This window comes from Neltuma alba, unplaced genomic scaffold, assembly GCF_004799145.2.
Source record: "Neltuma alba isolate B1F8T4 unplaced genomic scaffold, ASM479914v2 tig00012514_pilon, whole genome shotgun sequence".
NCBI classification, from domain to species: domain Eukaryota; kingdom Viridiplantae; phylum Streptophyta; class Magnoliopsida; order Fabales; family Fabaceae; genus Neltuma; species Neltuma alba.
This window is the reverse complement of record NW_021636981.1, coordinates 1-13,547: the sequence shown is the minus strand read 5'-3', so window position 1 is coordinate 13,547 and position 13,547 is coordinate 1. Positions and strand designations below refer to the sequence as shown.

At 33.4% G+C, this 13,547-nt stretch overlaps 1 protein-coding gene across 1 annotated transcript; it reads right to left on the bottom strand.

Moving 5' to 3' along the window:
- Positions 1–8,781: 8,781 nt before the first annotated feature.
- LOC114727888 (putative receptor-like protein kinase At3g47110) lies at positions 8,782–12,058 on the bottom strand. The gene is made up of 2 exons (XM_028914660.1): positions 9,300–12,058; positions 8,782–9,184 (listed from the first exon to the last, which is right to left on the bottom strand). Exons 1-2 carry the CDS (start codon positions 11,944–11,946, stop codon positions 8,787–8,789), a joined length of 3,045 nt encoding a protein of 1,014 aa, XP_028770493.1. The 5' UTR covers positions 11,947–12,058; the 3' UTR covers positions 8,782–8,786.
- Between the last annotated feature and the right edge of the window lie 1,489 nt (positions 12,059–13,547).

The window sequence follows — 13,547 nt, the reverse complement described above, 5'->3', positions numbered from 1 at the left end:
TTTCTGTAATTATTTGTTTTTCTAAACCCAGATAAATCATAAAAGATAGCGTGGGGAGAATTAGGTCCACTCGTCGTTAAGATAGGAACAAGTGATCAACTTTTGCGATATTTTTATGACTTTTGATGGTAGCTAACCTAATCCGTAGAAATGTAATTTCTGAAAGGACAATTTAATACTACTTTCTATTCTAAATATAAGAGCTAATTGACTAATTTGAACAGATTGAGAAAATTTATTAAATTAGTTATAATAAATGGGTATTACCTTTCTTAAAATATCCGTACTAATCTTATGTATTAGCTGAAACTATCATTTGATAAAATATTTAATATATACAACTACTCTAAAAATTACTTTGAAAAAAATAAATAAATATGAAACACAAAATGGATTGGGGTCTTACATGTAAGACCATATTTAAAAAACAAACTAATTCTTATATTAAATATCAGAGGTAGTATATAGCTGGGGGAGAAAACTATTGAATGTGTGGATGTTATCTCCTTCAGACAAGGCAGAAGTTTGTCAAGGTTAGCTCAAATTTTACGCATGTAAACCCACATAAGTGAAAGCGTAAAACCCACTCTTTTTTTCAAAAAAAATATTTTTCATTATTTGAAGTCCAAAAATGGTTAGAGGATCCAAATTCCCCCGTCAACGCTCACATGAGTCAAGTATGGATGTTTAATCCCATGAGTCACTTGTGATTTTAAAAAATCTTAAAATACGGCGATCGATTTCAAAATCAATAAAATCCTGAAAGAGCAAAGGTTTAAAAAATCTTAAAGTACCATGCATATTCTTTTTACAATAAGGACCAAAGGTAATAACTCAATGAGACATGAACTCAAAACACCAAAGCTTTGAAGTCATCACCTTGATGATCGATAGTTATTGATGCAGCAGTTATGATCTTGAGGCAGTGAACAAGACCTTGTTAGAACAATAATGGATGAGAGTGAAGTCATGGGAAAGCAGGTTGATGGAAGGTTCCTATTAGGATACACCTGGCATTACTCCATTGTACAGTAAAAGCAATGACCTTGTTCAAGAACAATAAGGCTTAATCAAAGCAAGAAGGAATGGTGTGGCCAGAACTATTTCCAATAGTTCTCTTACAACAAGTCGATCGGCTCTGACATCATCGCCTTCAACCTCGAGTTCTGAATTCTTCAGATTTGATGAATAGACCTAAATCATCAACTTCATACACATCCAGATCACAATCTGTACCATTTAGCAATAATACCCTTGCGGAGGAAACAAGAGGGGAAGGGACTGTTCATAGTCCTAGCTATATCAATCGGACTGAGTCAACAAGGGTTTTAATTTTTCAATAGCGTGTCGTGAGAGTTGAACGGGACAGTGGGAGCCAATTGCCGTGATAAGCAACATGATCATCATTAGTGAAATCTACATTATCCAAATTCAATTTCAATAGCTCAGATTTAAAATTTTTAAATGATAGTTTTTAAATGAAAAAAATCATTTTTGAGAAACTATCAGTTAAGTAGTTGTCGTTTTTATTTTAGATTCTATATGCATTAAAGAAGAATAAAATTATATTAGATATGAACCATCCAATTTTGATCCGGACAATCAAGATTTAGTGCGGTGGTGAGCATCCAAACTAATTCAGGATAGTGTACATTTGCATTCAATGCTGATGAGCACTTGATACTCATATAAGTACCTAGAGAATACAAGTAGTTTTCTATGAAAAAGAAAATAGCATACTACGTAAAATTATTGAATTTTGTGAATTGCGAATGATGAATAAGTCTTTTATTTCCTTTTTAATAAAGATTTTGAAATTTGTAAAAACATAGTTAACTTTGAATAAGATAATTTGTAAAAATAAAATACATTGCCAAGCATCGATTTACTTATAGACAACTAATTACATCCGTGAGACATAAAAATGATTCATAATGTAAACAAGAACAAGTCATGCTTTCTGCTAGTAAAATTAATTAGATTAATCATACAATGTTACATTTTTTTTGCCATCAATCCATATAATGTTATTAGACTTCATGAATAATTAAACAAAAACAAGTGACCATGCAGTGGGAAAAACTATGTATAGGCAATTTTTTTTTTTAAAAAAAAATGTAGACCATTTGAAGGGTTTACAAACTTATCCGCCTTTTTTTTTTTTTATCTATCTATCTATTTATTTACTTGCCAACAACAAACTTATCTGCTATCTTCCCAACCAGCGTATTTATGGGTTACACAGGCGGAGATGAGAGCTATTCGATATAAATATGCAATGTTATTCTTTTTGCCGGAAATAAATATGTAATTTTAGAATCTAAATGTTTTAATTTAATTAAAAAAATATTTTTTTCCTGGGTTGGCATGGAGGCCGATTCCAAGTCTAAGCACATCTATTCCAAGCTCCAACAGCTATATTTCATCGGGGAAATTGAATTTTTCTTTTTCTATGGTCATGTTTGCGGAAAATTATTACGGGTATAATGTTAATATTTTTTCAGATTTTATTTTCAACGGGTAAAATTTTTTTGAGAGCCATCTTTTTTTTTTTGGCCAACCCAGAGCCATTTATTAATTGCTGCATGTGACATAGAGTACCAATTTGCTTATTCAACGGCAATAATTCATTTTAGAAACTGTTTTTTCTCCTTTAGTCATCGTATCTTTGGAAAACAATTACGGATATAATGTTAAAAAAATTTTATTTTCCACAGCCATATATTATTAACTGCTGCATGTGATATGCCAATCTGCTTTCAATGACTATAATTCTTTTTTGCTTTTGCCAGAGGCTATAATTTATTTCAGAAATTAATTATTTTTTCTTTTTCTTTGATATGTTTTTGGAAAATGATTAATGATGATAAATAATCTTTTCTAGATTTTATTTCCAACCGCTAGTGTTTACAGTCTGGAAACTGGAAAATACAATTCATTTTAGAAACTGATTTTTTCTCCTTTAGTCATTTTTTTTGGAATATGATTACGGGTATAATGTTAAAAACTTTTTCTAGATTTTATTTTCAACGGCTAATAATTTCCACAGCCTTCTATTATTAATCGCTGCATGAGATATAGCAATATGCTTTCAACTGCTATAATTCTTTTTTTTTTTTGGGCGAACGGCTATAATTCATTTTAGAAATTAATTATTTTTTCCTTTTTTTCAATATGTTTTTGGAAAATGATTACGGTAATGACGTTAAAAAATCTTTTCCATATTTTATTTCCAAAGGCTAGTATATACAGTCTGGAAAATATAATTCATTTTAGAAAATGATTAAAATCATTTCCAGATTTTATTTCCAACGGTTCATTCTGTTTAAGCAAAAGAGCATAGAGAGAACTGTTTGATGATTCCGAAGGAACGCTCCCTAAGCAGGACCCGGAGAAGAAGAATCACCGAGCAGAGGCATTCTTTTGCGTCTGCTTTTGTTTAGTGTCCTTTTATTTTGATGCTTCAGTTTGATTCATCTTCGTTTATGGTGGATGATGCTCTTGCTTCTACCATGGCCACTGCAGTAGTCCGAGCTGCTCCTAAAGATTTCATTCTATATGTGTTTTGAGGTTTCTTAACAAGTGGGATTTTCACTGCTCGGCTAATTTTATCATACTGAGGCCAAGCTATTCTTATTGCTCTGTTTTTCAAATCATTTCCTGCAGAACTTTTTTATGGTTTCAAGGGTTTATGAGCATCTCATGCATAAACATTTTAGCAGCAGTGTAACTTGGTTCCATTATAATTAAGGCCTCCTAATGTTAACACAATATTCACCTGCAAACATTGCTTTTTCTTCTGTGGCTCTTGTAGAAATCTTAATTACGGTGTGCCATTGTTTTATTAACTTGAAATAATTTCTGTGCCAAACTAACACACACTTCTCCTTGCTTCGTACGTATCATGGGACCAGAAGAGGTGTGGGAGTGATTGTCTGATGATCAGAATCAGACGGCCAGGATTGAGGATTTGGACATAGATAAGTGTAGGGTGGTCTCATAGAAAGAAAGGACCAGCAAAGTAGGTAACAAGAAACTGAACCTGGGAGTTGTTTTGGTGTTGTAGTTGTTATACTACCTCCAGTTCTAATTATAAGAGCTAGTTGACTAATTTGAGAAAATTAAGAAAATAAATTAAGTTAGTTATTTGTAATAAATATGTGTTATCTTTCCTAAAATACCCTTACTGATCAAATGTATTGGCTAAAACTACAATTATTAGAAGAACTACATTGAGAAAAAATATATAAATATGAGAGACAAAGTAGACTGGAGTCTTATATTTAGGACCAAAATATATGTCAAATAAGGTCTTATATTAAAGACAGGAGGTATTACAACTTAGTATTCACTATCATCTCTCTTTATACTCACTTGTGACCGCATGCATTTATGTATTAATTTACTGCTCATGTCCAATCAAGTTCTCACTTTGTTGAGTCCTGGGTTTCATGTATGATAAAAGAGGATGTCGAAGTGCAGAAATTATTGGATGATTATAGGAGACAAGTTGCTATATTCTCTTTGAGCTCAGGCAATTTATTCTGAAATATCAGCTGAAATCCACTTATCTTCTGTTTTATGTGAATACGGTGAAGAAGCTTTTTGCTGCATTTTGGGATAAAGGGTCTATTTGGGTCAGCATTTACTGACCTAAAAGCACCTTAAATTATAATATAAATTGGGTTGAGCAACAAGGTCTGTTTGGGAGAGCTTAAGTCCTATTGGGCTTATTTATTTTTTAGGCTACTGAATGCTCAATGGAAATAAGCTTCTGACAGGAGCTTATCAATTATTTGAGAAGAGCTTTTACCAAATTTTAGCCGTTGTGCGTGTCAAGAGCTTATCAATTTTTTTCTCTCCCATCCAGCTTTTCCCAGACTCACGAGCTTATCAATTTTTTTCTCTTAGCCGTTGTGCGTGTCAGGAGCCAATTTGTGCATGTCAGGAGGTTATCAATATTATCTCAAATCTTTTTTTTATGTTTCAATTTATATTTAAAATATTTTTTTTTATGATTTCTTTAAAATTTTAAATTTTAATTCACTCATTAAATTTGATTTCTTCATATTAAATTATTTTAATTTCATTATATTATGTGAAATCAATTTTTTTCATTTTTCATTATTTATTAAAACTCATACCCATTTTGGTAATTTTTCAGCCAAACTTACTTTTACTCAACTATAATCCAAACAAGCTTTTACCAATTTCACTTTTGCAAACTAACTTTTCTGAACTTCAATCCAAATACAATTCAGCTTATCCAATTTAACTTTTACCAACTTCACTTTTCCATAAGCTACTTTTCCTATAAGCTGCTTTTCCAATCGTTGATCCAAACGGACACAAAGTTTGGTGGAGTCTTCCACAAGGCTTTCACCAATTCATTTACGGTAAGATAAGGTAAGCTGGTGAGTCCAAGACAAAGAAATAAGTTAAATTAATAAACTTGTAAATTGGGTTTTGTTATTCCACTTCATTTTTGTCCATGATTATTTGACTGTTTTTTCAGGCTTAAGCTACACCAAAGTGCAGTTTAATATGATAATTATATAAAGAATATCTCGGCTGAAATATTTAAGCTGATCAACTTCAACTTTAGAAAGCAAAACCAATGTATTCACTTGAATATCACACAACAGATTCAAAACTATTTACTTAGAGATACTATACTCAATCATGAGTTCCATTTTTGCTTTAAAAAAACAAATAATCGAGCAAAGAATTTAGTTTTCGTATTGGAACCACTTGTGCATAATATTTTATCGAAAAAACATATTTTTTCAAGAAGTGTTTGAAATTTCAATAAATAGTGTGATTTATTTCAAAAAGTTGAAGCAATTTCTTGCTTCGATGGTTACATATTTCTAGGACTCCTTGAATTATCGTCTCACGTTAGCTTTTTCCTGAATATTCTGATTGAGGTGATACAAGTATTTAAACTATCTTTTGTATTTTTTTTTCACCAAAACTGTATTTAGTACCTCAAATCCAGATTATATACAATGCTTGGTAAGAAATGACAAAATGGGTATAAAAATTCATCTGTTTTGGGAATATACCAGTGGTCGCTGCATGGAAGTTAATAATTAGAATATAAGTGTGCATGTATTTTGCAATCATGTAGGCAACTAGAGTAAATGAAACTTGTTTGTCTTAGGGTGTGTTTGGGTGACACTCCAAACCATGGTTTGGAGATTAAGTCACCCAAACACCCACCCAAAAACCAAAACCATGGTTTTGGGTCAAAACCATGGTTTTGGCTCCAAAACCATGGTTTTGGAAAAAGCAAAAATTTTTGTTTTTGGAGAAAAGAGGGAGAGTGTGAGAGCCTATAGAATATGTATTTTATTATTTTTTTTATAAACATATTTTTTATAAACATATTTAATATTATATTTTATAAATATATATACATATTAATTATTTATTAATTATATTATCTTATATATTATTAATTATGTTGGTAAAAAATATATTATTAACAATTTTATTCCTTCAAATTAAAATATATCATAAAATCTATTTTTTTGTAATTATCATATTAACTTATGTCTTTTTTTTAGTAATTTGTATATATAAAAAGTGTTTCTGATAACAACTATCCAAACACTCTCACTTCTCAGAATCACTTTTTTACAAAATTTATTCTTCACAGAATCTATTCTCCCCAGAATCTATTTTCCAGAATTACTTTTCCAAACCACGGTTTGATTTCATCCAAACACATTAATCAAAAGTATTCTTTGGGCTTTCCCAAAATATCTTTATATCAAATAAATGTGATTGGCCTAAAACTAAAATGAAACGGACACATTCATATTTTTCCGGTTTGCTTTTATTCTCTGTCTTCCTATTCCTTTCTTTTAATTAATGCGAAATTGGTTGTGGCATTTTGTGAAGATTCTAATTCTAATTATGTATTTGTAGAAATGCATATGGAGGTAATTAAATCTTCCCCATACATCACTCAAGATTTGTGTACAGAGGATGCTAAAGCTAATAATTATACTCCTCTGATCCTTAATATAGGACCTAATTATTAAATTAATTTTGGTCCTAAATATAAGATCTATTTTTCATATTTATCAAATTTTCCTAAATTGCCCCTATAGATACTCCTTTAACCATAATCAAGTAAGTGAGGGAAGGATGATATTAAGAAAAATAATTATGGTATTTTAGGAAAAATAAGTAATATTTATTATAATTAACTAACTCACCTAACATTTTTAATCTAATCAAATTAGTTTAAATAGACCTTATATTAAGAATTGCAAAAATATAACATTTGAAGCCTAATAAAATTTCGCCGGCCCTAGTTCTGTCAGCAATATTTTTATGCTATACCTTTTGAAAGCCCGCATTTAGATGAAGTCGACTTGTTGAAGATTGACCAACATCTTCCGTGCTTAAGGTCTCAACTCATGTAAGTACAGTGGCATCCTGACTAATAGCTATAACTTTTGGTTTAATGGTTTCACTTGATCTTTCATGCCTTGGTTCAATGCTAGCTTTCTGCCTAGTAATTGCACTTGATCCTACATGTTACAGGTGGACTAACACTGTAATTTTTGGTTTAATGGTTGTGCTTAATTTTACAGGTCTTATTTCAACGTTGACCTGATATTTATGCTTGATCTTACAAGTGGTATTAGAGCAACATCATGAGTTTGACTTCCCAAGTATTGTTGGGAGATTCTTTGAGAAAGTTTGTGGTTGCGCTTCATCCTACAAGTGGTATTAGAGCGAGGTCATATGTTCAACTATTCAAGTATTGCATGAAGGATTCCTGGAGAAGGTTTAGCCAATGTCTCCCTCGTGTTTTGATGACTTCACATCTTAAATCATGGCACTAGTAGTATTAATAGTAGCGTTTGATCCTACAAGTGGTATTAGAGTGAGGTTATGGCTTCAGCTTCTCGGGTGGTGGGGATTCTAGGAGGAAGTTTGGCCCATATAAACTCTCTACGAAATTGTTCCTAGCCTATTGTCTTCAAGTTTGAACTAAAATAAACGGTTCAGGACAGGAAATATTTCAAGGTTTGGAGGAAGACTTGAAGCAGCATTAGCGGGTATATCATCTTGCAAATGATTGTTCTATCTAAACAACATTGAGATAGAATATAAATGTAAATGAAATTCTGTAAACTGAGGAACAGTGCCAAATAGGCAATCCCCAAATAGAACAAGAACTGTCAAGCCAAACAAATGGCCTATCTCATTTGGCATGCGATGCCTCCATAGAATTTGTTCACTGCAAGAATTAATCGGGATACAGAAGACAAATTCCCTATCCCTGTTGGGATTTTTCCCGTGAAATTGTTATTAAATTCCTCATCTCCTTCCAGTGACCTAAAAACTACTTGGAATACTCCCTCCAAAGTCATATCGCTAATGCTAAGATTTTGAAGCTGCAGTAGACGTCCCAATTCATGACATAATTTCAAATTCAAAGTCAATCTTTTTATTCAATAATACTCAACATAATAATAAAAATATACTTTAGTCTTAAACTTAAAAACATATTTATCAATTTCTCTTGTGGACATGGTTGAATGGTCAGAGATAATTCAAAAGCATAGTAACATGTTGGTGCAGAAATTTTGCATACTACAATACATTTTTTATCTCTATAGATAACCTCAAGTTAATAGTAATATGGTGGCAAGTAGTGTAAATTTTTAATACATTTTTACAGTAAACATGAGGGGAAAAAAACATATCATAAAATCAATGATTAAAAAAAAATGGAACAAACGAATGGGCTTACAAAAGCATAATTATTTGGAGATGTACAATTTTTTGATTGCTTGGAGTTTGTTAACAACCTCAGTCATAGACTGCAGCCTCTCTGATGGCACATGTGCAGAACAAGATACTCCCACCTGCATCAACGAACTCAAGCAATCGTCTATTAACCTCCGTCTTCCACTTCCTTTCCTTATTGCTCTCTCCTCTAAGCGTATATCTTCATCTTCATCTTCTTTTTCAGATAGTAACGAACGATCAGCTATCTCCATTGCATAATTGGGTAAAGCCCTTGCCACATACTGGTGAATTCCCATCCCACCTTCAAATTCATCATTTGTGGGTCTTTTTCCTGTTAAAATCTCCAATAATAATATCCCATAGCTGTATACATCTCCCAGTGTTGAAGGTTGCCCACCCAAACCATACTCTGTAAATGTTTCACTTTTCAAAATCCAGACATATTGACACAACATATTGAATTCAATGAAACTTGTATGGAATTCAAAACTTTTAGATTATCTATGTGAACAGTAAAAATATACCTGGAGGAATATACCCAATTGAACCCTTTAAGCTGCCTGATATTATTGAGTGTTCTAAAGAAGAGTCGCTTGATTCTTCATATAGAAGGGTTGCTAGCCCGAAGTCACCCACATGGGCTACCAAATCATCATCAAGGAGTACATTGCTTGACTTTACATCGCAATGCACGATAGGTGTTTGACAAAAGTGGTGGAGATATTCCAATGCAAAAGCAACATCAATTGCGATGTTCAGCCTCTGGATGAATGTTAATCTCTTGCTCCCCTGTTGCACATAATCTCTTGGATGTATCCAGTCGTCTAGATTTCCATTAGGCATGAACTCAAACACCAGAGCTTTGAAGTCATTACCTTGGTGGTCAATGCTTGATGTTGCAGTTATGATCTTGAGGAGGTTTCGATGCCTTATACTTCTCAGGGCTATGCATTCATCAATGAAACTCCTTGAAGCTCCTCTTTGTTGGAGATTTAATACTTTTACTGCGACATATGTTCCATTACTTGCAAGAGTTCCTTTGTATACCGAACCAAAACTTCCTGAACCGATCAAGTTATTTTGGGAGAACCCACCGGTGCAACTAGCTAGTTCTGAGTAAGAAATTTCTGAATTAAAATCCTTTGTAGTGATTGCATTGGCTTCTAATCTCCTTCTTGTTCTTTTTAGTACGAAAAAATATGCGATGAAGCATGAAAAAAGGAGTACAAGTGCTAGGGTGCAAGCAAGAGGTATCAACACCTTGAGGGCAAGATATTTTCCCGACGAAGAAGCCTTTCTGGCTGTGCAAGTAGATAAGTTAAATTCTGGGATACCTCCGCAGAGCTTGCTGTTTCCGTATACTGAAGTGGAAGTTGCATTTATAAAGATCCCTGCCTTTGGTACTTCGCCATCAAGGTCATTGTAAGATAGATTGAGATGCTTGAGGGCTTTAAACTTGCTTAGGAATTTAGGAATCGTCCCAGACAAATTGTTGCGTGAAAGATCTATATCTTCTAAACCTCTCAATCCCTCCAAACTCTGAGGAATCTCTCCTTTGAACAAATTGCCCTGCAAGTGCAGCCGTTCCAAGCTGACACATTTGCCAATAGAAGAAGGAATGACCCCAGAAAATTTGTTGTTTGACAGTACTAATTGCGCCAGATTATGTAAATTTCCCACTTCATCTGGTAAAGGTCCAGTCAAAACATTATTAGAGACGTCCAAGTACACTGAAAGTGAAGAAATGCCGATCACTGATTTTGGTATCGTGCCATTGAGATTGTTGTTATAAAGACTTAGTACCAGAAGCTTTTGACAATTTCCAAGGCTTAAAGGTATACCTCCTTCAAAGTTGTTTTCCTCCATGAAGAGCCTTGTTAACGAAGTTAAGTTTCCTAGAGACGAAGGGATTGTTCCTGAAAATTTGTTGCCATTCAAATACAAACCGTCTAACGTTTGGAGCTTACCTATTCCATCAGGGACGCTACCAGCTAGAAGGTTTCCTTCAAATCCTAGAATGCCTAAATTAGTAAGTTTGCCAACTGCACTAGGGATGCTTCCATATAATGCATTGGAACCTAGAGTGAGTTTTTCTAATTTGCTTGATAAGTTAGCAATTGAGCTTGGTAATTCTCCTCCAAACATATTTTGAGCAAGGCCCAAAACTTTGAGTTCAGTGCAATTAACCAGGGAAGGAAGAAAATTTAGGCCATGATCATCATTTTTCCCAATTGCTCCTAGGCTATTGACTTCAAGGCTGAACCAAAATAAACGGTTCAAGACTCCTATGTTCTTAGGCAGTGTTCCAGTGAGAGCGTTGACAGAAAAGTCAAAAAGTTGTAGCCTTGAAGCATTTAATAATGATGCAGGAACAGTTCCCGTGAAATTGTTGGCTCCCCCAGCAAATATTTCAAGGTTAGGAAGACTCAAACCAACATCAGGTGGTATCTTACCTTGCAGATTGTTCTGAGCAACACTGAAGTAGAATATAGAGGAAATGTTGTAAATTGAAGAAGGAATTGTACCCGACAGATAATTCCCAAATAGTATGAGAACTGTCAAGCCTGATAAATGGCCTATCTCATTTGGTATGCCTCCATGGAATTTGTTTCCTGCAAGTATTAACCGGGATAAAGAAGAAAAATTCCCTATCCAAGTTGGGATTTTCCCTGTGAAATTGTTTTTACCTGCAAATAAAATCCTCAGTTCTTTGCAGTGACTTAGATTACTTGGAATACTCCCTCCAAAGTCATTGCCGCTGATGCTTAGATTTTGAAGGTCCAGTAGACGTCCCACTTCAGGAGGAAACTCACCATGGAAGCTGTTGAAGCTGAGGTTGAGTTCTCTGAGAAATGTGAGGTTTCCTATAGAAGGTGAAACTGTGCCAGCCAATCTCCGTTGTCCAAGGCTCAGTTGCACCACCCTTCCATTGGAGATGTTGCAGGTGATTCCTACCCACTTGCAGTGATGGATGGAGTTGTTCCACAAACTCATTATTTTGAATGGATCTTGAATTATCCGACTCTTGAAGTCAAGTAAAGCTCGAAAATCAGTTTCATTTCCTTGTGGCATCGCTGTTGCGGAGCTAAATGTTGAACTCATGCACAAAAAGAGATATCCTCTAAGGACTCGTAATGCTAGAATCCTGTAGTTTGCCCAATAGTGGCTCATCTCTTTTTAAGAACAGATCTGAATCCAACTCTGGCAGTGGTGAATGTGAAGAAACATGGAACTACAATCGTAATATTGGAAGCAACGTGGAACTAGGAATGTAAAGAAAGGATAAAGATTAAGCTTCATAGATATGCAATACGGTAGCAATTTCTTTTTCTTTTCCCTCAAATACGAAAGTGTGGTAGAGAAGTCCACACTTCTTGAAAATGAAAACAACTGATCCGTTGTGGTGACGTTTTCATAATCTGATAGCAGTAGTTTATCCAATCTCCAGAACTTTAATTTCTAGTGATGACACATTTCACGGACAGTGGGGAGAGCAGAGAATTGAATATGCTGATGTATTAGTATACCTACTCTCCTGAAAATTGAGGACAAGGTTTGTTCAATTGTCCTTGCCCCAAAAATTACATTCATATTCGGAGACTTGATTATCATAGTTACCTTGCACTCAAAAAAGATAATTAGATTTTAAGTTGTTAATAAATAAGTCTTATACATTTAACATATTTCACACAGACAAAAAAAAAACCTTAAACTGCATTAACTTTTTATTAAAATGTAACAACTTTTCAACTTCATTCCTATTTAATATATACACCTTTTAAAAAAATAACTATCTATACTATAATAAATTAAGGACAATATAGTACATTCATGGTAAAAATTTAATGAAGTAACTTATAAATAAGGCTAAAAAAATCTCTCGCTACCCTATAAATAGGACCAGAGAGTATTTTCGTAAGTTTACATCAAAACTAAAGGATAGTGGAATTTGTCCAAAAGGACTCAAAATACTATTTAATATTAAGAATGAAATAAATACTACCTCCAATCCTTAATATAAGAGGCAACTGCGGATAAATTTGGTCTTAAATAGAAGACTTTAATCTACTTAATCCATTTTGCCCTCCAAATTTGTAATTTATTTTTATAAAATATCCTTATTTATTACACATGTTAAGAAGTTACTAGCCAATGGTAGTAATGATTAAAAATGATATTTTAAAAAAAAACCAATTCATATTTGTTACAAATAACTAATTTAACTAATTTTTTAATCTGGTCAAATTAATTAAATAATTTTATATAAACAACCAAAGGTACTACCATATTTTTTAGGAATGCGCAGTATACGGAGTCACATTGGACTAGTACTAATTTGGACATGGTGCCTTGCACTAATCCAAACCAAGTTGGATGCGACCACCAGGGTGGGAAGCTCTTCCAACTAGGGGTGTTCACGGACGGATCGGCACTAGGACAAGCCCGTCCCGGTTCGTCCCGAAGAACATTAACGGGACAGATTTTCTGTCCCGTCCCGGTCGGGACGGGACGGGACCGGGACGTCCCGAATAATTTTTTTAATTTTTTTAATTTTTAAAATTTTTTTAAAAAATCTGATTTTTTTAATTATATTTTTTTGGAGCTTAAATCTTATAAAAAACATCTTTTTTATTTGTTTGGGCACTCTTAAACAAAAACTCCCAAATATTACATATAATAGTTATTAAAAACTCTAAACAAAAGCTTTTAACACAATAAAAACTTGTTAAAAATTCTAATCATCAATAATCTCAAATCATTAACAAATAAAA